Below are 20,491 nucleotides of genomic sequence, written 5' to 3'. Positions count from 1 at the left end.
ACTCTCAGGTGTGCCGCGAAACTATTCCTAATCTTGATCATTGTTTTTTGAACACTCACTGTGACCTGTGGAATGCACATGGAATTTTGACTTGGAAGCACTACTGGCGGTCAGATGAAACATCAAAGGGCACATGGTTACATCTGTATCACTGTTTCAAGTCCAGTGTGCTCAGGCTGTTGTATCATTCGATGTGCATGCATCACCAGCAAAGGCATTTATTTTGTCTGTGACAACCATTACAACAGGCAAGTCTGATTAGGCTTCGCCAGTCATTTATTTCTTAATATATGGCTCTGGTCTGACCTAAAACACAGCCTCTACCATAGAAACAAACGGAGCATGGCTTTGTGTCTGTGGTTGTCTCTACCTTTTTACCCTTTGTGCTGTTGTCTGTGCCCAATAGTGTTTGAACCATGTTTTTGTGCTGCTACCATGTTGTTGTCATGTTGTGTTGCTACCATGCTGTGTTGTCATGTGTTGCTGCCTTTCTATGTTCTTGTCTTATGTCTCTCTTTATATAGTATTATGTTGTCTCTGTCAGGGATTTCTTCGTCGGAGGACGATATAACGAAATCATCGTGGGAAAAAGATGACCAATACGCAGCAGAGTTGATGTAGTTCATTTTGAACATTTAATAAACTCAAAATGGGTATACAAGATAACAAAACAAAACTCACGATAACCTGACAGTCCTGTTAGGCATACTTACACTATACACGGAACAATTGACAAACTGACAGTCTGGTAAGGCACAAGGCTATACACAGAATAATCACACACAAACACACCCTAATATATGGGACTCTCAATCAAAGGCAGATAGACAACACCTGCCTTCAACTGAGAGTCCCAACCCCAATTAACCAAACATAGAAACACCCACACTAGACTAACCATCTAATACAAACACATAGACCATCAACCAAAAACCCGGAAATACTAAATCAAACACCCTTTACACAAACACACCACCCCGAACCACATAAAACAAATACCCTCTGCCACGTCCTGACCAAACTATAATACTAATTAACCTTTATACTGGCCAGGACGTGACAGTCTCTCTTGTCGTGATGTGTGTTTTGTCCTATATTTATATTTTATTTGTATTTTTTATCAAAGCCCCCATCCCCGCAGGAGGCCTTTTGCCTTGTGGTAGGGTGTCATTTTAAATGATCATTTGTTCTTAACTAGTTAAATAAAGGTTCAATTAAAATTTTTAATTAAAAATAACAATGCAGAAAACCGCTCACCTGTAGCCCAAACCGTTCAAAATGGAAGACAAATTTGACATATTTTTACTTCTGGCCAGGCTCGCTGGAATAATATTAAATTGGTACACACAAATTAACCATCATGAGTAAGGAACTATCAAAACAATGAAAATATTTCAAATACACCCGATTTAATATACATATATACTGTATACAGTACTAGTCAAAAGTTTGGACACCCCTACTCATTCAAGGGTTTTTCTTTATTTTTACTATTTTCTATTTTGTAGAATAATAGTGAAGACATCAAAACTATGAAATAACACATATGGAATCATGTAGTAACCAAAAAAATGTGTTAAACAAATCAAAATATATTTGGCTTTTAGATTCTTCAAAGTAGCCACCCTTTGCCTTGATGACAGCTTTGCATACTCTTGGCATTCTCTCAACCACCTTCACCCGGAATGCTTTTCCAACAGTCATGTAGGATTTCCCACATATGCTGAGCACTTGTTGGCTGCTTTTCCTTCACTCTGCGGTCCAACCCATCCCAAATCAATTGTGGTGAGGTCGGGCGATTGTGGAGGCCAGGTCATCTGACGCAGCACTCCATCACTATCCTTCTTGGTCAAATAGGGCTCCTGAGTGGCGCAGCGGTCTAAGGTACTGCATCTCAGTGCAAGAGTCATCACTGCAGTCCCTGGTTAAAATCCAGGCTGCATCACTGATATAATAATTTGTATGTGTTAATATAATGGCTAAAGTGTTCCACTCTGAAATTGTATAATAGTGTGAAATGTTTGAGAATCATGAGAAGATAAAACAAGGATTTGTGTAGATCTGTAGGAATTTTAATGCTAGGGTATTATATTCTTTAGTAGGGATGTAAGCAGAGTGAAGTTATAGAGTAGATAATAGAAAATCATTAGAGGTTTTCAAACCAAGAGGGCCCCAACGGGGGAGGGGAGGTGAAAGCCTTGAAGAATGTGGCAAAATTTATGGTTCTTTGTGGTTAGTGGAAAAGTACTGGTTGTTTGAGCAGGGAGTGGTCTAAAGATAGGAATGTGTGTGTGTATTATAAAAGGACTGAGTCCTCATTTTTGACTTTAGAGCTCTCATGAATAAAGATCTGTGAACCTTTTTATAAAATCTGAGACTTTGCCCAATTATTAGTGAATCCAGGGTCTTACAAACCTCGTTGAATTGGTTAAAGATTAAATGCATTATTGGGATTGAAAATTCCCTTAACAATCACATCTGGCTGTGATTGGGAGTCCCAAAGGGTGGCGCATGTCCATGTTTGACTGGGGTAGGCCGTCATTAACTGACTTGCCGAGTGAAATATATATTTTTTAAATAAATAAAAATAGCTCTTACACAGCCTGGAGGTGTGTTGGGTCATTGTCCTGTTGGGAAAAAAAGATAGTCCCACTAAGAGCAAAACAGATGGTGGTTAAGTGTGCCTTGAATTTGAAATAAATCACAGACAGTGTCACCAGCAAAGCACCCCCACACCATACCACCTCCTCAGTGCTTCACGGTGGGAGCCACACATGCGGAGATCAGCCGTTCAGCCACTCTGCGTCTCACAAAAACACAGAGGTTGGAACCAAAAATCTCAAATTTGGACTCATCAGACCAAAGGAAAGGATTTCCACCGGTTTAATGTCCATTGCTCGTGTTTCTTAGCCCAAGCAAGTCTCTTCTTATTATTGGTGTCCTTTAGTAGTGGTTTCTATGCAGCAATTCAACCATGAATGCTTGATTCAGTCTTCTCTGAGCAGTTGATGTTGAGATACGTCTGTTACTTGAACTCTGTGACGCATTAATTTGGGCTGCAATTTCTGCGGTGCAGTTAACTCTAATGAACTTTTCCTCTGCAGCAGAGGTAACTCTGGGTCTTCCTTTCCTGTGGCGGTCCTCATAAGAGCCAGTTTCATTATAGCGCTTGATGGTTTTTGCGACTGCACTTGAAGAAACGTTCAAAGATCTTACATTTTTCCGTATTGACTGACCTTCATGTGTTAAAGTAATGATGAACTGTCATTTCTCTTTGCTTATTTGAGCTGTTCTTGCCATAATATGGACTTGGTCTTTTACCAAATAGGGCTATCTTCTGTATACCATCCCTACCTTGTCACAAGACAACTGATTGGCTCAAACACATTAAGAAGGAAATAAATTCCACAAATTAACTTTTAACAAGGCACACCTGTTAAAATAAATGCATTCCAGGTGACCACCTCATGTAGCTGGTTGAGAAAATGCCAAGGGTGTGCAAAGCTGTAATCAAGGCAAAGAGTGGCTACTTTGAAGAATCTCTAATATAAAATGTATTTTTATTTGTTTAACACTTTTTTGGTTACTACATTATTATTTCATAGTTGTGATGTCTTTACTATTATTCTACAATGTAGAAAATAGTAAAAATAAAGAAAAACCCTTGAATGAGTAGGTGTGTCCAAACATTTGACTGGTACTGTATTTAGCATGGTTTTATCAATGTCTAGATTTTTCCCTTTTGTTCAGCTGGTGGAACAATCAAGAAGTCTGGAAAGAAGGTATTTGAAGACCATGCACTCATATGTTGCTGAATCACAGCCCCCTGTGAAATCCAACCCACCTCCCTCTCTCTCCCTCAGTTTTTTTCTTTCATTTCTATCAATAGTAAAAAGAGGAAAACATGAAATTACCTTTTTGAATTATAATTTCCAATGTGGTCTTGTAAATAATTTACAACATCATTAGCAGACGCTCTATCCAGAGCGACTTACAAATTTAAAGTATTGTAACTACTGCAGGATTTTCACTCCATCATCTTTATTTGAGATTCGGTCAAGATACACATCAGTTTTAGATCAGTAGCTACACTAGACATACAAATATGATATACAGTATTAATATGACTAGTAATGAGGTAAGATTTAATCACAGTTCAATGTAACTTTTCCTAAGCTTGACCATCCTTATAAGCCTTCTTCTCCAGATCCATCACCTCTTCACTCACTTCCTCTGTCCTCCTGTCCATGTACAGGGTTCTATTTCCCAGTCGCAGAGCCTGAAAATCAGATTTGTTTTGTTATATCTACAATTATTTTTCTGTGTCGGGTCATATGTGCGTCTGTGTATGGATTGATATGTGAATGTGTGTGTGGAATGATTTGTCTGTAAAGATGACGCTGTTTAGTTTTTTTGTCTTTACCCCGTTTTGACAATTTTCTTTAAGAGGAAAGTTTGGATCAATGATAAAGATCAATGATGCTGCTTACTCTGTTTTGTTGGTGTTTTTCTTTTCAGCTCTACCTCCACAGGGTAATGGTCGCTCACCTTCAGGGCCTAATAAAGCACAGTAGTTAGATGTTGAGACATGAGTCAGACGGCTCAACTTTGACATGTACTGTATTTCTAGGACAGATTGTCACAATGTAGGCTACTAACATGTTCATTTCATCTACTTATATTATTGTAATCAAACCATCTACCAGGATGGAATTTGTCTGTAACCTGCATACTTACATCTTCTTCAGAAAGCCCGTATGCAATCTGGAAGTTGAACGGTTTGGCAGAGTTTGGCACGATGGCGTCAAGCATGTCATCCCCATAGATCACAATCCTAGATGTTGATCAGAAAAGGAAGTCAGCAGTCATTCCATATTACACACAAGTAAATTCGTTTTAAAATAGCTTTTATGACAGCTCTTATGACATTTTAACCACCTTTAAACAATACCAAAGAAATGTCAAATTAACTCCATAGGTGATTATCTGTTTTATACATGAGGCGTTCATTAATTAATTTCACAAATCACACTGAGCCACCTGTCATAAGTGTTATCGTTGCCTGTGTTTGCTGTGGTATCCACGGCATCTTTAATCAGCCAGTGGAAATTTTTGTCACTGCGGATACGGATGGCTTTCATGCCCTTTTTAGAAAGGTAGGAACCGTCTGCATTGAAGTCACCTAGGATCATGACGTTCTGATACAGAGAGAAACATTCAACAACAACAGTTACTTTTCATCCAGAATAAGGACACTGTTTTTAGGAGACTATACATAGTTATCTTGAAATCACCATGTGGCTGGTTTTGTATTTTACTTGTCAAAGGCTCATATATACGGTTTGGTGACAAGTGCACTTTCTAAACCCAAGGGAGGTGTTAAGCTCTGTCAATGGTTTAGCTCAGAGCTTACATCAGTCTTCCATTTCTTTGTCACTTCCAGGAAGACATCATAAAGCTCATCCAGCTCTTTCACTGAATCCTCAGGCTTGGTGTGCACTGGGATCAGTACCAAGTCCTCAAGCACTGAGCAACACAGGAAGAGATGAGAAATATATATTACAGCTGTTTATGAATGGGCTTTTACTCTCTGCTGCAATATCCAGCTGTCTGTCTGTTTGCCGTTCACGCTCATATTATTTGCTAAATCAAATGCCATATGGATGGATCATGCTTAATTCTAGCACTCCTGTGCCCCTTACCAGAGTGGAGACATTTGAAGCGAAGAATGTAAGGCTCCCTGGCGAAGGCGTCCACATCTCCAGCCTGGTTGTCCTCATATTGCCAGGTGTCAACCAAGTCCACCAAATCATCCCTTTCAGAACAAACAATACAACACGTTTAATAGCATTAGTCCTGCATTATATGTATTTTTTTTTTATCAGATCACAATGTAAAAAAATGAATGGCATCAGATAGAGGTTTATGAAGGTAAAGTTGACCATGTGTTTGAATTGTACCTGTACAGAAACATAAACTGCTCCTTGTATTTGTCTCTTCCCAGACGAGAGCTGATTTGCAGAGTGTAGTGTTGCTTTTTATTAGCCCTGTAATGACACACCTGTAATGAGTGATACTTATCATGTAGGGCCAGGAGTCTCCCCAGTTGTGTATTTTATAGCGTCACATGAGGGAAATCACTTGACTTACTTATTTAATTCCTCCAGGAACTTTTTCACTGAAGTGCCTCTCTCGTCCACCACCTCCAGAATCACTATGATGTCATAGCGAGACACAATCTGATAGGACGAAAGGAAGAAAAAGGAAAAAAACGTTCATTAATTGATTTGTTTATATGTACTATAACATCCTTGTTTTGAGGATAGTTTGACAAATGTTTCTCTGAGGGAATTATAAGATCACGAATAGAATCATATAGCTGTACCTTCACAAGGGTAGCAAGGGTGTTTGGGTTTGATAGCTTACGCTGCCCAAATTTCTGGATGTTGAAAGATGCAACCTTCATGACTGCTGCTGGAAAAAGAGATAAATAAAATCACATCCATGTAAAACTATAATGAACTGCTAGTTGATCAAACAAGCAACGATTCCAGAAAAAGGATGTATTTACCTAAACCAAAACAAGTTTAATAGTCCATGTGTTTATTGCCCTCTGTGTGGGTTTTATGATAATGCACAACAGCAATGTCTCATAAATGGCTCAACACAAGGAAAACATGCTTCAGGACATGCATTAGGATGTACTCAGTATAGATTCTTGTTAAAATTCCTGATGCAAAGGTAGTGTTTCTATTGGCATGGCCACATGATTAAACTATTTTAGTGAAAGGGTTGGAAAGCATGTCTCTGAGTACACTTATTTAGAACCCTTAAAAAAGGGTTCTTCGGTTTGACCCTGTAGAACCCTTTATGGTTCCAGAACCTTTTCACCAAACAAAGAACCCTTTTAGAGACCTTTATTCTGTAGAGAAGGTCCCTGTAAATAAAACTCTTTCTAAGAGTGCAGTCATGCACCTTGTTCAGTGGCCCTGTGAGAGCTATAACAACCCTCCATTATCTTCAATGGCCAGAAGATCTCCTCATGGTGTGAAAAAACAGGACTATTTCAGCGCTACACGTGAATCTGCTAGAGAACATAATAGTAGTTTACAAACTATATAATATGACGGTCATTACATTGTACATTTAATACTGAAAATCTAATTTGTACTAGAGTCTCCTTCAAAAAATGAATTATTTATATCAAGGGATTAAGCTAAAAATGTCCTTTCATTGTGTTAGGTTAAAGGTCCTCTGTTTGATATCCAGAGTACTTGTCATATCAGCGGTCACTCCTGGTTGGGTGGAGGTGAAACCAGTTGATCAAGGTAGGATGGAGCTGGATTAACTGGAGCTGAGGAGTTCAAATATAAATGCTTCAAGATGAGTTGATCTGCTGACAACAGAATGGAGGGCTATTTCCCTATGGAACACGTTGCAACATCGCAGCTCCACAGTCTGTGGTTGCAACTCTAATACAGTAATACAATTGTGAGCCAGCAGTTGTACCACTATTTAAATGTATCCTTTATTTAACCAGGAAGTGCTGTTAGATGAGAATGTATTTCTGAGGGAGACCTGGCCAAAGCAGCATTTCCGTACAGTACTTTCAACAAAGTTTTCAGAGGTGTAGGCTTAGTCACTCCAGATGTGTAATTCCTCACCAGATGTGAAATTCCTAGTTGTGAGGAATTCCACCAAGCAGGACAGATAAAAATAATACATGAAGTCACTTTAGTCCTACAGTGACTCAGCCTACGGACTAGGAGTAGGTTACTGTAGCAACAGCTTGTGACTGATTCTAACTTCTCTTTGTTGTGCAATAAACAGGGTTTCTTCTCACAGAACAGTAGTTCTGGATGACTGGCTGGAACAGAATTATGAATTCAATGTCATGTAGGTAGCATGCAAAAACAATCCAGCATATTTCAGTCAAATTAAACCACTAGAGTTGTAAAAGGATGTAACATGATCTCTGTTGACAAGCTCCAACATGCTCAGACATTACCTGTGGTATATTGTGTGGGAAGGGGCTTACAGGAATGTTCTATCTGGTTTCTTTCACTGACAAACTTGCAAAAACAAATGATATATTTTACCATCAGTTCAAATACCTCCAAACCCTAATAACACGAGAATAACAGAAGGCTTAGAACAGTGTTTCCCAACTCCAGTCCTCAAGTACCCCCAACAGTGTTCATTTGTATTGTAGCCCTGGACAAGATCACCTGATTCAACTTGTCAATTAATCATCAAGCCCTCAATGAATTAAAGCAAAACAAGAAAATCATTGAACATTTTCCAAGTATTTAAAATTGATTGTGCTGGAGTCTGCATACAAATGAAGGAATACCTCATATCTGTAAAATCTTTTTCGACTTCACTTACCTGAAGGGATGATAGGCTCTATGATGATGTGGTGCAGTATCTTGTTTAGCAATGAACAACTGTAACTCTCTTACAGGGGCTTGGCCTTCTTATAGCAAGCATATGTCACTTGATTGGCTGAAACTTGTGTGTGAGCCAAGCCCAGCCCCTAGTTGATAGAGCGGCCCCAGCTGAACCAGTCAGTAAAGGATAACCAAAACATTAACATCCTGCCCACACACTTTTCTAACAGATCACCTGCAACTACAGTATATCAGGCATACCTTCTCTCTAAAGGAGGTCCAGAAGTAATATTCATTAGAAACACTCCTACACTGGTTTAAGAGGGTTCGGCCAACACGCTATCTATAGATACAGTAGCAACGTATCTCTGTATGTACAGTGCCTTGCACAAGTATTCATCCACCTTGGCGTTTTTCCTGTTTTGTTGCATTACAACCTGTAATTTAAATTGATTTTTATTTGGATTTCATGTAATGGACTTACACAAAATAGTCCAAATTGGTGAAGCGAAATGAAAAAAAATACTTGTTTCATAAAATGCGTGCATAAGTGGTGCGTGCATACTGTATGTACTCACCCCCTTTGCTATGAAGCCCCTAAATAAGATCTGGTGCAACCAATTACCTTCAGAAGTCACATAATTAGTTAAATAAAGTCCACCTGTGTGCAATCAAAGTGTCACATGATCTGTCACGTGATCTCAGTATATATACACCTGTTTTGAAAGGCCCCAGAGTCTGCAACACCACTAAGCAAGGGACACCACCAAGCAAGTGGCACCATGAAGACCAAGGAGCTCTCCAAACAGGTCAGGGACAAAGTTGTGGAGAAGTACATATCAGGGTTGGGTTATAAAAAATATCCAAAACACTGAACATCCCACGGAGCACCATTAAATCCATTATTAAAAAATTGAAAGAATATGGCATCACAACAAACCTTCCAAGAGAGGGTCGCCCACCAAAACTCACAGACCAGGCAAGGAGGCCATTAATCAGAGAAGCAACAAAGAGACCAAAGATAACCTGAAGGAGCTGCAAAGTTCCACAGCGGAGATTGGAGTACCTGTCCATAGGACCACTTTAAGCCGTACACTCCACAGAGCTGGGCTTTATGGAAGAGTGGCCAGAAAAAAGCCATTGCTTAAAGAAAAATATAAGCAAACTCGTTTGGTGTTCGCCAAAAGGCATGTGGGAGACTCCCCAAACATATGGAAGAAGGTACTCTGGTCAGATGAGACTAAAATTGAGCTTTTTGGCCATCAAGGTAAACGATATGTCTGGCGCAAACCCAACACCTCTCATCACCCCGAGAACACCATCCCGCCATGGTGGTGGCAGCATCATGCCGTGGGGATGTTTTTCATTGGCAGGGACTGGGAAACTGGTCAGATTTGAAGGAATGATGGATGGTGCTAAATACAGGGAAATTCTTGAGGAAACCTGTTTCAGTCTTCCAGAGATTTGAGACTGGGACAGAGGTTCACCTTCCAGCAGGACAATGACCCTAAGCATACTGCTAAAGCAACACTCGAGGGGTTTAAGGGGAAACATTTAAATGTCTTGGAATGGCCTAGTCAAAGCCCAGACCTCAAATTTTCTGAAAAATTGTGTGACATTAACCAGTTCTTTGAGTTTATAGAAAAGTAAACAATTGTTAACAAAAAAAATAAATCTTAAGCTACCCCACCCAGCTGGCAGGGGATCAAGATACATCCTGGTTACCACCAGCACCAGATTTACAAAGCCTTCAGAGCTTCTCATAGTTTAAAAGAAAATGTTTTATTATTTTTATTATGTATTTTGTGGAGGGGCTCGGATGGTTGAGGGGCAGCTCTCAGTGGCTGTGGGAGTCTTGGATGGTTGGCAGCCTGGCGGTTGAGAGCTTGGGCCGGTGGCCGATAGGTTGCTGGTTCGGGTCCCTGTTTTGACTTGACTTGGTGGGAGATTTGTCGACATGCCCTTGGGTAGGGCGGTTGACCCAGATTGCTCCAGTGGGTCGCTCTGGACTGGAGAATGTTAGATGACTGAATGTAATGTAAATGTTGAACGGCTTCACTGCAGTTAGATTGTATGTTTTAATTTTCAATAATACAAAATACATTTTAAAAAGGCACTAGAGCATCTTTCGGCTCCTGGGTCCATCACCATAACACGCTACCAACTTGGAATAAAGAAACAGTTATAATATCGACTAAATTGAGTATTTAAGACAACTGTTATCAATTAACTTTAGTCAATCATCTTCTTTGTTAATGTCATATCATTTTTTTTTTTCTAATATCATATTTTGTACCAAAAAGCCAAAAGCATAGAGAAAGTTAACCTGAGAAACGTTTGTATAATATTTAAAGTTTATGTTCTTCGTGTGAGAAAAAGCTGCGGCTGATTTGTTTTCACAGGAAGTAACGACTGGCTGCACAGGAAGTAACCCTGTTTTGAGGTTTCTGCTCTTTTTGAGGTTAGACAGTCTGCAAGGCTAGTGTTCTGCTTTCTGTATGTCAGACACAGGAGGTTGGAGGCACCCTAATTGGGGAGGACAGGCTCATGGGAATGGCTGGAGCGGAATGAGTAGAATGGTATAAAATACATGTAACACATGGTTTCCATGATTTCTATGGTTTCCATGGTTTCCATGTGTTTGATGCCATTCCATTCCAGCTCCTTAACAGCTTCTACCCCCAAGCCATAAGACTGCTGAACAATTAATCAAATGGCCACCGGATGATTTACAATGACACCGCCCCACCCTCCATTTTTGTACACTGCTGCTACTTGCTGTTTATTATCTGTGCATAGTCACTTCACCCTTACCTACATGTACAAGTTACCTCAACTAACCTGTACCCCTGCACATTGACTCGGTACCGCTACCCTCTGTATCTAGCCTCGTTATTGTTATTTTATTGTGTTACTTTTTTATCATTTTTGACTTTAGTTTATTTGGTAAATATTTTCCTAACTCTTTCTTGAACTGCACTGTTGGTTAAGAGCTTGTAAGTAAGCATTTCACGGTAAGGTCTACCTGTTGTATTCGGCACATGTGAAAAATAAAGTTTGATTTGATTACTATGATCCATTATTATGAGCCGTCCTCCCCTCAACAGCCTCCACTGATGTCAGATATGGGAAAAGTCTGGTTATTTTGTGCCCCTGTGCAATTTCAGGAAAGGATGAATGACAACCAGGCAAGATTCACAATTAACACTATTTTGGGGGGAAAAGGTAGGAAGCATCTCATAAAAAATAGGGGCAATGTCTCTTTAAAAGTCTCTTCTCAAAAATATCAGTTCCTTTTAAAGCATAAACATGACATACAGTACTAATATGACTAGTATTGTGGTAAGACTTCATCACAGTTCAACGTAACTTTTCCCAAGCTTGGCCACCTGCATCTTCAGCACCAGTATCTCTAAATGTAGCTTCTCTGGTTGGAGGAGGAGAAGGTTTCCTGTCTTCAGTTCCATCACCTCTTCACACAATCCCTCTGTCCTCTTGTCCATGTACAGGGTTCTGCATCTTCAGCACCTGTATCTCTAAATGTAGCTTCTCTGGTTGGAGGAGGAGAAGGTTTCCTGTCTTCAGTTCCATCACCTCTTCACACAATCCCTCTGTCCTCTTGTCCATGTACAGGGTTCTGCATCTTCAGCACCTGTATCTCTAAATGTAGCTTCTCTGGTTGGAGGAGGAGAAGGTTTCCTCTCTTCAGTTCCACCACCTCTGTCCTCTTGTCTGTGTCCCCATGTATAGGCTATTATTTTATTATTATTTCATTATCTGAAAATACAGTATATATTTTTTTAATGTTGTTGCAGATTTTGAATGTGTGTGTAGAGTGATATGTGCAGGTGTGTGTAGAGTGACATGTGCAGGTGTGTGTAGAGTGATATGTGCAGGTGTGTGTAGAGTGACATGTGCAGGTGTGTGTAGAGTGATATGTGCAGGTGTGTGTAGAGTGATATGTGCAGGTGTGTGTAGAGTGATATGTGCAGGTGTGTGTAGAGTGATATGTGCAGGTGTGTGTAGAGTGACATGTGCAGGTGTGTGTAGAGTGATATGTGCAGGTGTGTGTAGAGTGACATGTGCAGGTGTGTGTAGAGTGATATGTGCAGGTGTGTGTAGAGTGACATGTGCAGGTGTGTGTAGAGTGATATGTGCAGGTGTGTGTAGAGTGATATGTGCAGGTGTGTGTAGAGTGATATGTGCAGGTGTGTGTAGAGTGATATGTGCAGGTGTGTGTAGAGTGATATGTGCAGGTGTGTGTAGAGTGATATGCGCAGGTGTGTGTAGAGTGATATGTGCAGGTGTGTGTAGAGTGATATGTGCAGGTGTGTGTAGAGTGACATGTGCAGGTGTGTGTAGAGTGATATGTGCAGGTGTGTGTAGAGTGACATGTGCAGGTGTGTGTAGAGTGATATGTGCAGGTGTGTGTAGAGTGATATGTGCAGGTGTGTGTAGAGTGATATGTGCAGGTGTGTGTAGAGTGATATGTGCAGGTGTGTGTAGAGTGATATGTGCAGGTGTGTGTAGAGTGATATGTGCAGGTGTGTGTAGAGTGATATGTGCAGGTGTGTGTAGAGTGATATGTGCAGGTGTGTGTAGAGTGATATGTGCAGGTGTGTGTAGAGTGATATGTGCAGGTGTGTGTAGAGTGATATGTGCAGGTGTGTGTAGAGTGATATGTGCAGGTGTGTGTAGAGTGATATGCGCAGGTGTGTGTGGAGATATACACTATGTGAATGTTACTCTGTTTTGTTGGTGTTGATCTTTTCAGCTCTACCTCCACAGGGTAATGGTGGCTCACCTTCAGGGCATAATAAAGCACAGTAGTTACATGTTGAGACATGAGCCAGACGGCTCAACTTTGACATGTACTGTATTTCTATAGACAGGTTGTCAAAATGTAGGCTACTAACATGTTCATTTCATCTACTTATATTATTGTAATCAAACCATCTACCAGGATGAAACTTGTCTGTAATGTGCATATTAACATCTTCAGAAAGCCCAGTGGTGGAAAAAGTACACAATTGTAATACTTGAGAAAAAGTAAAGATACCTTAATGGAAAATGACAAGTAAATGTGAAAGTCCCCCGGTAAGATACTACTTGAGTAAAAGTCTTAAAGTATTGGGTTTTAAATATACCTAAGTATCAAAAGAAAAGTATAAATAATTTCAAATTCTTTATATTAGGCAAACCAGACAGCATTATTTTCTTGTTTTTTTAAATTTACGGATAGCAAGGGGCAGACTCCAACACTCAGACATCATTTGCAAAAGAACATTTGTGTTTAGTGAGTCCGCCAGATCAGAGGCAGTAAGGATGACCAGGGATGTTCTCTTGATAAGTGTGTGAATTGGACCATTTTCTTGTCATGCTAAGAATTCAACAGGCAACGAGTACGTTTGAGTGTCAGGGAAAATGTATGGAGTAAAAAGTACATTATTTTCTTTCGGAATGTAGTGAAGTAAAAGTAAAAGTAGTCAAAAATATACACTACCGTTCAAAAGTTTGGGCTCACTTAGAAATGTTCTTGTTTTCCATGAAAACATACATGAAACGAATTGCAAAATGAATAGAAAATATAGTCAAGACGTTGACATGGTTATAAATAATTATTTTTTATTTAAATAATAATTGTGTCCTTCAAACTTTGCTTCCGTCAAATAATCCTCCATTTGCAGCAATTACAGCCTTGCAGACCTTTGGCATTCTAGTTATCAATTTGTTGAGGTAATCAGAAGAGATTTCCCCCCATGCTTCCTGAAGCAAACAAGTTGGATTGGCTTGTTACGCACCATACGGTCAAGCTGCTCCCACAACAGCTCAATAGGGTTGAGATCTGGTGACTGTGCTGGCCACTCCTCTGTCCAGTGTCTGTGTTCTTTTGCCTATCTTAATCTTTTATTTTTATTGGCCAGTCTGTGATATGGCTTTTTCTTTGCAACTCTGCCTAGAAGGCCAGCATCCCGGAGTCGCCTCTTCACTGTTGACGTTGAGACTGGTGTTTTGCGGGTACTATTTAAAGAAGCTGCCAGTTGAGGACTTGTGAGGCGTCTGTTTCTCAAACTAGACACTCTAATGTACTTGTCCTCTTGCTCAGTTGTGCACCGGGGCCTCCCACTTGTCTTTATCTTTTGGTTAGAGACAGTTTGCGCTGTTCTGTGAAGGGAGTAGTACACAGCGTTGTACGAGATCTTCAGTTTCTTTGCAATTTCTTGCATGGAATAGCCTTAATTTCTCAGAACAAGAATAGACTGACGAGTTTCAGAAGAAAGTTATTTGTTTCTGGCCATTTTGAGCCTGTAATCGAACCCACAAATGCTGATGCTCCAGGTACTCAACTAGTCTAAAGAAGGTCCGTTTTATTGCTTCTTTAATCAGGACAACCGTTTTCAGCTGTGCTAACATAATTGCAAAAGGTTTTTCTAATGATCAATTAGCCTTTTAAAATTATAAACTTGGATTAGCTAACACAACGTGCCATTGGAACAAAGAAGTGATGGTTGCTGATAATGAGCCTCTGTACACCTATGTAGATATTCCATAAACAAATCTGCCATTTCCAGCTACGATAGTCATTTACAACATTAACAATGTCTACACTGTATTTCTGATCAATTTGATGTATGCGGAGGATGAGGGCTTAAGCAGGTATCTCAGATAGGAAGGAGTGAGGCCTAAGAGGTTTTTATAAATAAGCACATTTAGCAATTTAGCCTAGTAGCCTGTTTCAAGTGAGAATTAGGCAGGTCTGATGCTGAAAAATAAATGATATTCTTGACTACACCCATATTTAATTGTTGTAAAAAACAAAAGTAGTATTTAGTTCCAGTAGTTAGCTACACCGCTACATGGTAAAACAGTAGTGTGTAGTTCCAGTAGTTAGCTACACCGCTACATGGCATGAAAAGCAATTAACTACTGAAAACACTACCAACATTTTTATTTAGTTCAAGTACCACCAAGCTACTGTAAAATGTAGTTAAATTACTGATTGAACTAGATGTAGTTCACTGTATTGTTTTTATCTTCATGGAATGCCATTCCAGTCACTGCGTGTTGGAACTTGCCCTAATGATCAGAGGGGCCAAAATAAATAGGGGCCCTGTAGTCTAGGTTGGTCTAGCGGTCTAAGCCTGTGCATCACTGGCCTGCTGGAGCAACACTGGAGCAACACTGGCCTGCTGGAGCAACACTGGAGCAACACTGGCCTGCTGGAGCATGGGGTTTGAATCCAGCCCACTACTACACTGCTCAAAAAAATAAAGGGAACACTAAAATAACACATCCTAGATCTGAATGAATGAAATAATCTTATTAAATACTTTTTTCTTTACATAGTTGAATGTGCTGACAACAAAATCACACAAAAATAATCAATGGAAATCCAATTTATCAACCCATGGAGGTCTGGATTTGGAGTCACACTCAAAATTAAAGTGGAAAACCACACTACAGGCTGATCCAACTTTGATGTAATGTCCTTAAAACAAGTCAAAATGAGGCTCAGTAGTGTGTGTGGCCTCCACGTGCCTGTATGACCTCCCTACAACGCCTGGGCATGCTCCTGATGAGGTGGCGGATGGTCTCCTGAGGGATCTCCTCCCAGACGTCGACTAAAGCATCCGCCAACTCCTGGACAGTCTGTGGTGCAACGTGGCATTGGTGGATGGAGCGAGACATGATGTCCCAGATGTGCTCAATTGGATTCAGGTCTGGGGAATGGGCGGGCCAGTCCATAGCATCAATGCCTTCCTCTTGCAGGAACTGCTGACACACTCCAGCCACATGAGGTCTAGCATTGTCTTGCATTAGGAGGAACCCAGGGCCAACCGCACCAGCATATGGTCTCACAAGGGGTCTGAGAATCTCATCTCGGTACCTAATGGCAGTCAGGCTACCTCTGGCGAGCACATGGAGGGCTGTACGGCCCCCCAAAGAAATGCCACCCCACACCATGACTGACCCACCGCCAAACCGGTCATGCTGGAGGATGTTGCAGGCAGCAGAACGTTCTCCACGGTGTCTCCAGACTCTGTCACGTCTGTCACATGTGCTCAGTGTGAACCTGCTTCCATCTGTGAAGAGCACAGGGCGCCAGTGGCGAATTTGCCAATCTTGGTGTTCTCTGGCAAATGCCAAACGTCCTGCACGGTGTTGGGCTGTAAGCACAACCCCCACCTGTGGACGTCGGGCCCTCATACCACCCTCATGGAGTCTGTTTCTGACCGTTTGAGCAGACACATGCACATTTGTGGCCTGCTGGAGGTCATTTTGCAGGGCTCTGGCAGTGCTCCTCCTGCTCCTCCTTGCACAAAGGCGGAGGTAGCGGTCCTGCTGCTGGGTTGTTGCCCTCCTACGGCCTCCTCCACGTCTCCTGATGTACTGGCCTGTCTCCTGGTAGCGCCTCCATGCTCTGGACACTACGCTGACAGACACAGCAAACCTTCTTGCCACAACTCGCATTGATGTGCCATCCTGGATGAGCTGCAATACCTGAGCCACTTGTGTGGGTTGTATACTCCGTCTCATGCTACCACTAGAGTGAAAGCACCGCCAGCATTCAAAAGTGACCAAAACATCAGCCAGGAAGCATAGGAACTGAGAAGTGGTCTGTGGTCACCACCTGCAGAACCACTCCTTCATTGGGGGTGTCTTGCTAATTGCCTATAATTTCCACCTGTTGTCTATTCCATTTGCACAACAGCATGTGAAATTTATTGTCAATCAGTGTTGCTTCCTAAGTGCACAGTTTGATTTCACAGAAGTGTGATTGACTTGGAGTTACATTGTGTTGTTTAAGTGTTCCCTTTATTTTTTTGAGCAGTGTATTTCAGAACTCTCTCCTCTCTTTCTATCCTGTCCAATAAACATGAACAAAATATATATGGAAGTAGTGGGACTGCCCCAGTCTTTAAAGGCCTAGTGCACTCAAAAACGAGATTTCCTGTGTTATATATATATATATACTGTATTTCCACACTATGAGGTTGGAATAATACGGTGAAATTGTGAAAATTATGGTAATGACTTTTTAATGTAAGAGCTGTTTGAAAAGACTGGAATTTCAGCCTGTTTTGGTGGGATGGATTTTTTGCCTTCCAAGGTGACATCACCATGCGGTAAATATGTAAATAGAACAATAAGACAGAGAGTTCCAAACCTCTTTGCCAATAACAGCTAGTTTTCAGTTTCCCCTCCCCGCTCAGACCACTCCCAAACAGATATTCTTGTTTCTTTTTGACCATTTTCATTTAAAACAATCACAGTAAGGTACTTAATAGGTAACCAGAAATTTGATATTAAGATAAATAAATAAAAGAAAACAGCTGCATTGGACCGTAATGGATAGTAATTAGCTTTTTATGCATTTTTATCTCTACGGTTATTCTGATCTTCAACTTAATCATGAGAATAGCATGTTGTTCACCCGCTAGTCGTTTTGTGTGGAGATCAAAGAAATGAAGGTGTGGTGGAGGTGTCTACAGATACACCGTATTAATGAAGGTGTGGTGGAGGTGTCTACAGATACACCGTATTAATGAAGGTGTGGTGGAGGTGTCTACAGATACACCGTATTAATGAAGGTGTGGTGGAGGTGTGTCTATAGATACACCGTATTAATGAAGGTGTGGTGGAGGTGTGTCTATAGATACACCGTATTAATGAAGGTGTGGTGGAGGTGTCTATAGATACACCGTATTAATGAAGGTGTGGTGGAGGTGTGTCTACAGATACACCGTATTAATGAAGGTGTGGTGGAGGTGTGTCTACAGATACACCGTATTAATGAAGGTGTGGTGGAGGTGTCTATAGATACACCGTATTAATGAAGGTGTGGTGGAGGTGTCTATAGATACACCGTATTAATGAAGGTGTGGTGGAGGTGTGTCTACAGATACACCGTATTAATGAAGGTGTGGTGGAGGTGTGTCTACAGATACACCGTATTAATGAAGGTGTGGTGGAGGTGTGTCTACAGATACACCGTATTAATGAAGGTGTGGTGGAGGTGTCGACAGATACACCGTATTAATGAAGGTGTGGTGAAGGTGTGTCTACAGATACACCGTATTAATGAAGGTGTGGTGGAGGTGTCTACAGATACACCGTATTAATGAAGGTGTGGTGGAGGTGTGTCTATAGATACACCGTATTAATGAAGGTGTGGTGGAGGTGTGTCTACAGATACACCGTATTAATGAAGGTGTGGTGGAGGTGTGTCTACAGATACACCGTATTAATGAAGGTGTGGTGGAGGTGTCTACAGATACACCGTATTAATGAAGGTGTGGTGGAGGTGTGTCTATAGATACACCGTATTAATGAAGGTGTGGTGGAGGTGTGTCTATAGATACACCGTATTAATGAAGGTGTGGTGGAGGTGTCTACAGATACACCGTATTAATGAAGGTGTGGTGGAGGTGTCTACAGATACACCGTATTAATGAAGGTGTGGTGGAGGTGTGTCTATAGATACACCGTATTAATGAAGGTGTGGTGGAGGTGTGTCTATAGATACACCGTATTAATGAAGGTGTGGTGGAGGTGTGTCTATAGATACACCGTATTAATGAAGGTGTGGTGGAGGTGTCTACAGATACACCGTATTAATGAAGGTGTGGTGGAGGTGTGTCTACAGATACACCGTATTAATGAAGGTGTGGTGGAGGTGTGTCTACAGATACACCGTATTAATGAAGGTGTGGTGGAGGTGTCTATAGATACACCGTATTAATGAAGGTGTGGTGGAGGTGTGTCTACAGATACACCGTATTAATGAAGGTGTGGTGGAGGTGTGTCTACAGATACACCGTATTAATGAAGGTGTGGTGGAGGTGTGTCTACAGATACACCGTATTAATGAAGGTGTGGTGGAGGTGTCTACAGATACACCGTATTAATGAAGGTGTGGTGGAGGTGTGTCTACAGATACACCGTATTAATGAAGGTGTGGTGAAGGTGTCTACAGATATACCGTACTAATGAAGGTGTATCAGTGTATCTGTGTATTTGTCCTGACCTTGCCTTAATTCCATCATAATTCCACATCTTTACGAGCGATGAAACCATGAATAAGGTCAAGCAACCTGTCGGTTCCAAGTGGAACAACGACATTTCATGTTGATGTTCTTCGTGTGAGAAACAGCTGTGAGACTGTACAGGAAGTAATTGCATGCATGTGTTAGACGTTTTGAGGCTTCCGCTCTTCTTGAGGTCAGACAGTCTGTAAGGCTGGTGGTCTGCGTTCTGTCTTTAAAGCCTTTTTGTCTGTACTGGTATCTATTAACAATTTACTGGTGAATTGAATGACCAGGACTGAATCCAACTCCAATGAACACGTTGTGGGGACTAAAATAGCTAATTATTTCTACCAGATTATTTCTTCCATAAAACATCAGGAAGTCTAGCCTCTTTTTGTATGGTAAAGAATGGAAGCATATACTGCACTAAATCAATGTTTGATTAAGTAAAAATGAGTGTGAAATAACAGGTTTAACAAGTCATCTTGACAAACATGTTACATCCAAATACAAGCATTGTGGATACAGACTGTATAAACACTAGACTCTATGCCTACTACTAAGATGTATAATAACTGTTATGTTACCTGAAGCAATAAGTAAGGTGGCATCATTTAACGTCAGAAGATGGGGCCCAAGCAAAGTGGCCAATAAGAAAGTCCTGAAATATCCCTATTATATGTCCAGATTGTTCACATGATATATTTAACGTATTATTCAGTTTTATCCCATATGTCCAGATTGTTCTCATATAAATCAAATACAACATAGACCTTTTTCAAAAAGGTTATCCAACTAAACCCTACGGAACTAATGAAATATTTTTGTTTCCTTTGTAACCTATCAGGATTGTGATGTCTGTGGATGACATGTTTTAGGCGATGGTTTCTAACTCAGCCAAGACCTTCAACTACCACAAAGCCTTTCACCTATCTGAAGCCAGGGTACATCATAGTTCATATTTTAGCTATTTGTTGGAATCTTTCAGGGACTAAAATCCTTTTCAATTGAGATTCTCCATTGAGTTGGATTTTTAGTCGAGGACTAAGCTTAATCTGTGTCCAGGAAACG

The 20,491-nt window shown here is 40.8% G+C and overlaps 1 protein-coding gene across 5 annotated transcripts; it reads right to left on the bottom strand.

The window, feature by feature from the left end:
* Positions 1–4,021: 4,021 nt before the first annotated feature.
* Positions 4,022–8,650, bottom strand: LOC106598796 (deoxyribonuclease gamma). Of its 5 annotated transcripts, none has more exons than XM_045705507.1 (11): positions 8,389–8,642; positions 6,386–6,471; positions 6,151–6,239; positions 5,961–6,047; positions 5,838–5,856; positions 5,703–5,796; positions 5,414–5,526; positions 5,041–5,198; positions 4,738–4,834; positions 4,491–4,557; positions 4,022–4,279 (listed from the first exon to the last, which is right to left on the bottom strand). In XM_045705507.1, exons 2-11 carry the CDS (start codon positions 6,464–6,466, stop codon positions 4,260–4,262), a joined length of 825 nt encoding a protein of 274 aa, XP_045561463.1. In that variant the 5' UTR covers positions 6,467–6,471; positions 8,389–8,642; the 3' UTR covers positions 4,022–4,259. The 5 variants fall into 5 exon arrangements, with proteins under 5 accessions (XP_045561463.1, XP_045561464.1, XP_045561465.1 ...); XM_045705508.1 differs by lacking the exon at positions 5,838–5,856 and adding an exon at positions 8,009–8,072 and having other exon boundaries at positions 5,703–5,815; positions 6,386–6,474; positions 8,389–8,498; XM_045705509.1 differs by lacking the exon at positions 5,838–5,856 and adding an exon at positions 8,009–8,072 and having other exon boundaries at positions 5,703–5,815; positions 8,389–8,498.
* Between the last annotated feature and the right edge of the window lie 11,841 nt (positions 8,651–20,491).

This window comes from Salmo salar, chromosome ssa22, assembly GCF_905237065.1.
Source record: "Salmo salar chromosome ssa22, Ssal_v3.1, whole genome shotgun sequence".
NCBI classification, from domain to species: domain Eukaryota; kingdom Metazoa; phylum Chordata; class Actinopteri; order Salmoniformes; family Salmonidae; genus Salmo; species Salmo salar.
The sequence above is the reverse complement of the archived record's forward strand: the minus strand, read 5'-3'. Positions and strand labels throughout refer to the sequence as shown.